The 6145-nt window shown below is 40.8% G+C and overlaps 3 protein-coding genes across 3 annotated transcripts; 2 read left to right on the top strand and 1 right to left on the bottom strand.

Annotated features, from left to right (window-relative positions):
• Positions 1–1759: 1759 nt before the first annotated feature.
• PHALS_07547 (uncharacterized protein) lies at positions 1760–2539 on the top strand (the record flags this gene model as incomplete). The annotated part of the gene is made up of 1 exon (XM_024721033.1): positions 1760–2539. One exon carries the CDS (start codon positions 1760–1762, stop codon positions 2537–2539), a length of 780 nt encoding a protein of 259 aa, XP_024586173.1.
• Positions 2540–2562: 23 nt separating this feature from the next.
• On the top strand, positions 2563–4469 carry PHALS_15237 (uncharacterized protein). Its single transcript, XM_036407264.1, has one exon. The coding sequence runs from the start codon at positions 3881–3883 to the stop codon at positions 4079–4081; it is 201 nt and encodes a 66-aa protein (XP_036263504.1). The 5' UTR covers positions 2563–3880; the 3' UTR covers positions 4082–4469.
• A 425-nt stretch (positions 4470–4894) lies between these two features.
• PHALS_07546 (uncharacterized protein) lies at positions 4895–6079 on the bottom strand (the record flags this gene model as incomplete). The annotated part of the gene is made up of 3 exons (XM_024721031.1): positions 4895–5167; positions 5216–5470; positions 5543–6079. 3 exons carry the CDS (start codon positions 6077–6079, stop codon positions 4895–4897), a joined length of 1065 nt encoding a protein of 354 aa, XP_024586171.1.
• Between the last annotated feature and the right edge of the window lie 66 nt (positions 6080–6145).

Below are 6145 nucleotides of genomic sequence, written 5' to 3'. Positions count from 1 at the left end.
GCGAGCAGGGCTCGTAATTGTGCGCAAAGCGCGACGCTCGTGCTCATCAAGCCTAGGATGTATTTTATCCGGTCCTGCGAACGCACTGTCCGACACCGCACCGTGTGCGGGACACAGAGTTGGGCTCTGCCCATGCTCGCTGTCAGAACCAGCGAGACTTGGTGATTTTCGTTTTGTGGACATAGAGCTCATTGAGCAAGGAAGTTGTTAAATTCCAACACAGTGTCTAACGGACACGCGAGCCTCGTCGAGGCAATTGTCGATTAGATTTTTAAATGTTCTTAATCTTAATGGGGGAGGGTGTAACGGGGTTACACGTACCCTAGTAACAGAGGTGTGTCTCATACGAGATGTGCATGGTGTGACTGCACCCAAACACGAATACGGTATGTGGTTAGGTAGCCAGTAGTCATGCATGTATTTAGATTTTACTATATATATTTATTATATTTAGGAAAATCAAAACTTTTAAAATAAGAATAAAAAATAAATAAATATCAAATCTGGATTTTTAAACGAAAAGTCAATTAGCCTTGAGAAGGCAATAATAACTCTTGGAGTAAGCGAACTCATCCTGGGTATTGATAGCCTCTCCTGGAGCCATTTCGTGGTGTCAAAGGCTAACCAACGCATTATTATTAAATGGGGTAAAACCTGAACAGGCAAGAACTGCATTATTCAGCACTTTAAGATATGTACTATGTCGCATCAGCACCGAAGCAGCTCCGCGTATGTGCTTGATGTGATTAACGCACTTTATTTGACCATCTGTTTGTGGGTGGTCAGCGGTAGACATGTCTAGTCGGGTGTCAAGCAATAAAACGAGGTGCGCAGGATCTTTGCTGTCACCGCTGAAGCCATACAGACCGACCAGCTATGTTGGCATCATAATTAGATAGACTAATCCCTCACTTCAAGCAATGATGTCGCTGACCATAGTAAAATATACTCGGACCTTTCACAAAGATCACAATTTCAGTATCATCACACGAATCGTTTCAGCTCATGATTGAGGCTTTGGATTTCTTACCGCCAAAATCCGTTCGGAACCTAATGAGTACAGTATATCTAAACTTGATGTCTTTTGAGTGTTTATATAATGGCCTATATCAAGACGACAACAGTGCTGAACTTTAACCTATTTACACCCCATCTCACACTCCAATAAGGAATTTTTGTTTAATGTCCAAAAAATTTGCTGCAAAATTTCTTCTTGAGTGCAAAATTAACAATTATTGTAAATGTGAAACTAATTCGTGTCATCAACACTATTTACGATGTGTCGTACGTGACTGCATAATCATCCAATCAATTTTTGTTTCTTATGTACATGAACATAATAGTAATGCAGAACATATTTTCCTTAACATGCGCGTGTACATTAACGGGATCGAATTTTTGCTTTGCGATCAAAGCGGGAGCAAAACCATGTAATGACTCAGACACGAACGAACGTACTCCTCTTGGCACATCGCCACACGAAGCTTACGCAATATCAGGTAACGCGCTCAGATTTAATGTCACACTTGTGGATAACGAGGCCCATATTAATGACAAAGCGAATGAAGAAAGGGGGCTAAAAAAATTTCTTGCTGGTATACTGAAGAGTCTTTCACGAGAAACATAACATTTGGAAACTCATAAAACGCATGAGTTGCAACAGTTGATTGACGGGGCTCAATTGGAATTGAATCCCTCTCTCGAACAAACGCCTCAGCATGGCGCTTATGATGAACTCAGAACTAAACTCTATAATATCATGTTTGAAGACAAGACTGATCTTGAGATTGACGAGTCGCTGAAAGCCTGGTTGAGGGACATTCAGTTGCACCGGAATATGAAAGACAATCCTACAGTAATCGATCTCAAAAAGGTGCTGAAACTTTTAGTGGACAGATTCTCAGCACCGGTTCAAGAGCCACTATCTAAAATGTCCAATTACCAACTTGACCCGCGCCGACAAATAGTGAAGTTATTTGGTAAACTTCGAGCCGATGTACAGCTCAACAGTCTCGCAAGGGATGTACTGCGAATAATGGTACTCGATTCCGCCTACAAGACTTTGGTCTTTAATGAATGGACACAAAACCTTAATCGTCCAGAAAATATGCTTACATTTTTCATTGGTTCGGATTTTACAAAATTTCTCCATAATCCACTGTTTATCGCGTGGCTTAATTACGTCGACTGGTACTGGGCTAAATCGAAAGAACAAAGATTAGATCGATACATCACTTTCATTCACTTGCTACAGGATTATTTAAACCGAAACACGATTGATGACATGCTTGATTCATCAACATTTATCGCTGTTTTTCCGCTCAACGCTGGTGATGAGTTCGAAAAAGAAATGCAGGATGCTTGGAAGATCCGGCAAGTGGTGCCTTATAATGTCGATTTTAACAATATGGAAACATATCAAAAAAATTGCGAGAGAAGCTACTTACAAATAATGACAAGCCGCAGTGGATACTTCATTACGTCAATACCTACAGACATCATGCTCTATTTGACGACAACGAACTGTTCGACTTTTTAAAATCCCGATTTACATTTGATGAGCTGGTGGATCTGCTGATAGCACACAAAAATGACTTAGAAGTGAAACAATTAGTTCAAGACATGCTGCTCTCCATGTTTTCTTCTGAATCCATGTTTCAAGCATTAATGTAGGCCAAAGTCGACGATTTGGATTACTCGTGAAATCTTACTAAAGTATCCTCTGCGATTAATCAGCTCAAATACCCATTTGATGCAGCACATCAGCTTTCCAAATACAAATCGATGATTGAAGAGCAGATGAACAAGGTGTGAAGCCGAACGCGTCTCAACAATGCTCAAGATTTCGGAAAAGAGTGGTTTTCGGGCCTCAAAGCTTCGACTCTATCAAGCATGGGCGGCCACGTGGGAAGGTTAGACCCAATCTTTTATGAAGCAAGAGAGGATTTGGTTGTCTTGATTTTCTCATGTGTTGACTTGAATGCTTCCTACTGCCATTTAGTCACTTTAAGAGGTATGAATGCACACAGACTTCATATCTCGTTTAAATTTGTTTATTAAGTCGTTACTGACCTTGGTAGAAATCGAAAACATCGACAGCACTAGCAAAAGAGTCATTTGCATACTTCTAACAGACTATCAGTGTCTCTTTTTAAGCACATATCCCGCCATCGGAAACAGTGAGTATCAATCTACACTAGCTACCTTCTAAGGACATGTAAATCAACAACACGATACTCACTGCCGTCCAATTAACTTCGAAAAACTCAATCTGTAGTCAACTACGTTTAAACAGCAAAAGCTCCTCAAGTCAGTCCATAACAAAACCCCTGATTTGTTCAAATTTGACCTCTTGCAAGCTACGATAAATTTGTTTCTGCAATTTGTCGATGATGTCGAAGAGGTCTCAGTAGGCACTTGGAATTGTTCCATCCGTAAAAAGAAGAGAAATATACTAAAAAGTCTTAAAACAAAGACGTCAAATATAATGGTCAACAAGCAGTCTATACTATAATTCATGGACAGAAACGTGTAGACGCGAGCTTAACTGCAGTGCAAAACAGACAAGCTCACCGTTCAGCCGAGTGCTGAATCTACAAGTAAGAACTGAAACTAAAGATTCTCCATTATACCAAGTAAAGCTTTCAGAAAATGTAGAGTTGGAAATTGCAACAAGGTAGCGGAAACAGCATCTCATACTTGCAGACTCACTTTGTCAAGAAAGTCTCGAGCAACTTGAGGACGTCTGTTCAAATTTGATTCCAAACGACCTTCGTTGTGGAAATTCGAGCGGCTAATGCTTATTTGACGTGGAACGCTTAAAGGCAAGCTGAAAAAGCGTTACATGCCGCCCAATTTCGACTATAATGTGCGTGATTGAATGATCGAGATTAAGCAAACGGCTTCGAACGAAGGGTACAACTTGATCGCAAGCAGGTCTGTAGATTCCGCATATGAAGCAGCTTTTAACATCCAACATGGTTTGCTGACTGAGACATCTGCCAAGAAAAAAGCAAAAACCAACTTACTACAAATGACACGACTAGTGGTGTGTGGAGACAAACAACCCATTAGACCATAAAGGTCACTCTAGGAAAAAAATTCCGCAAAAAAATCGCGGATCCTGAAGGCTGGGACGTCACTCAGTGTTGCTGACTACATATATCAATTACACCTTTCAAAAGATGGACAATTCTGATTGACTTCAGCACTCAGCCTTGTTCTTGTGACTATCAGTCACTTTTCTCCACAAAGTTGGTCTGGAGACCGCAATGCTAAACTGCTGTAATTAAGATTTGTCTCCGCGGGTTCACATTTATTCGGCAGACCACAATACACAGTCACCTCTTAAAGGTCATATTTGGGAATTACTGTTCCAACAGATCTAGCTCTGCAGCCTGCGTCTTTCATACGCAAAATTTTATCGCATCCGAAAACCGTGGCTCACAGCGCAGCGACTATTCTATCACGCTTATGTTTGCACCTAGGGTTCTCACACCTTAATGTCTGCGCTCATGCGCTTCGGCTTCCTAGCAGAGTTGGATTCATGGCTTAACAGATTTCCACTAGTAACGAAATGTGTGGTTTTCAATGTTTTGATTCCAAGGTGATCAATGGCATATCGCGTTCAAGTCAAGCCATACATAGGATGGTATCATTTTCCGAGTTCAGTTCCAGAGCTAAATAATTCCCCACACTGTCAGCTTCTAAATATGCCAAGCTGAGGAAATGTCAAGTGGAAATGATACGATTGAAAGCCTTCAAACTGAACCAAGCAGTGTTTCAAGTTAAGTCTGATCACACGCTAGGTTTTCTTTGACAAAACACACTGTCTATCGCAAGCTAGGAAGTTTTGGCTCGGCAAGCGTTCTATTTGTGATAGCAACCTCTTTCTCTAATGAAACTCACGTCTAATCTTACCAAGTGGCTGCCGCCGCTTAATCATCTGAGTCGAAGCTTTGGGGTCAGGATTCTGCTGCATGTAATTTAACGCTTTGTCACGGCTAGCGGTTGCTGACATCTTGTACTTCTTGTCCTTGTTCAACTCAATAGCGTATCTGTCGAATTGATATTGCACATTAATTGGGTGTTCTGACAAAGCAAACAATTTAGCTGTCATGACAAGGTAGGAGTAGTATTGGTCAGCGGTGACATTGGCTTTCATTAACTGAAATATGTTGCCAGAAGAAAACATGAGGATCAGCAAGCTTCGTACTAGCTGCTTCAGTTCCAAGTCTTCGTTCAATGATTTCAACAGTTCAACCAGCTTATCAAATCCGACCATGGATATTAAAAAATCTAACAATTTAGAAAAGTTAGAGTTTGGAAAATTCTCCTTGTCGGTATTGACATAATGAATAATCCACGTCAACTCGTCATTCTTTGTGAGCGATTTACCATGTAACACATCTTGTATCATCTTCGAATTGTCAACCGTGAGTATCTCTGTTTTCATCCACTTTTCAAATTCCTAAGCATACTGTAGTGCTTTGACGTGGCCAGCATTTTCCGGAAATGCATTGATAAATTTTTGTAATGTAACTATCCCATCCATCTGTGTTTTACCTTTGAATGTGCATAGGAAGCGTATGAGCTTGATGTATCGATCTAATCTTTGATCTTTCGCAAAAGTCCAGTACCAGTCGACGTAATTAAGCCACGCCAAGAAAAGTGGATTTTTGAAAGGTTCAAATTTCGTATCAACAAAAATGGGAAGCATATCTTCTGGAAGATTAAGGTTTCGTGTCCATTCTTCAAAGACCAATGTCTTGTAGGTGGAGTCCAATAAAGTCATTCGCTGTACATCCACTGCGAAACTCCGGAACTCTGGATCGGCTCGAAGTTCATCAAATAGCTTTATCACTTGTCGGTGTGGATCAGGTTGATGATTTAATGTTTTGAGTAGTGGCTTCTGAATCGGTGCTGACAATATACCCACTAAAAGGTCTAGCATCAATTTAATTTTGAATCCTGTAGAATTGTCTCCCACATTCATTACATCGCAGTAAGATCGAGCGAGCCTCAACCAGATTTTCAGTGGCTCATCGATATTCTCTAGATCAGTCTTGTCTGCAAGCATGCCATTATAAAGCTCGTGTTTTAGGTCATCGTAAAATACTTGCACACGGTCCTCGGGTGACGCTGG

This window comes from Plasmopara halstedii (genome assembly GCF_900000015.1).
Source record: "Plasmopara halstedii genome assembly, contig: Scaffold_3111, whole genome shotgun sequence".
Taxonomy (NCBI): domain Eukaryota; phylum Oomycota; class Peronosporomycetes; order Peronosporales; family Peronosporaceae; genus Plasmopara; species Plasmopara halstedii.
Note: the sequence above shows the minus strand (reverse complement) of the source record. Positions and strands in the feature narration are given on the sequence as shown.

What these genes read in the sequence shown, in the direction of transcription:
- PHALS_15237 (XM_036407264.1), top strand. Translation starts at nt 3,881, where the DNA reads ATGATCGAGATTAAGCAAACGGCTTCGAACGAAGGGTACAACTTGATC.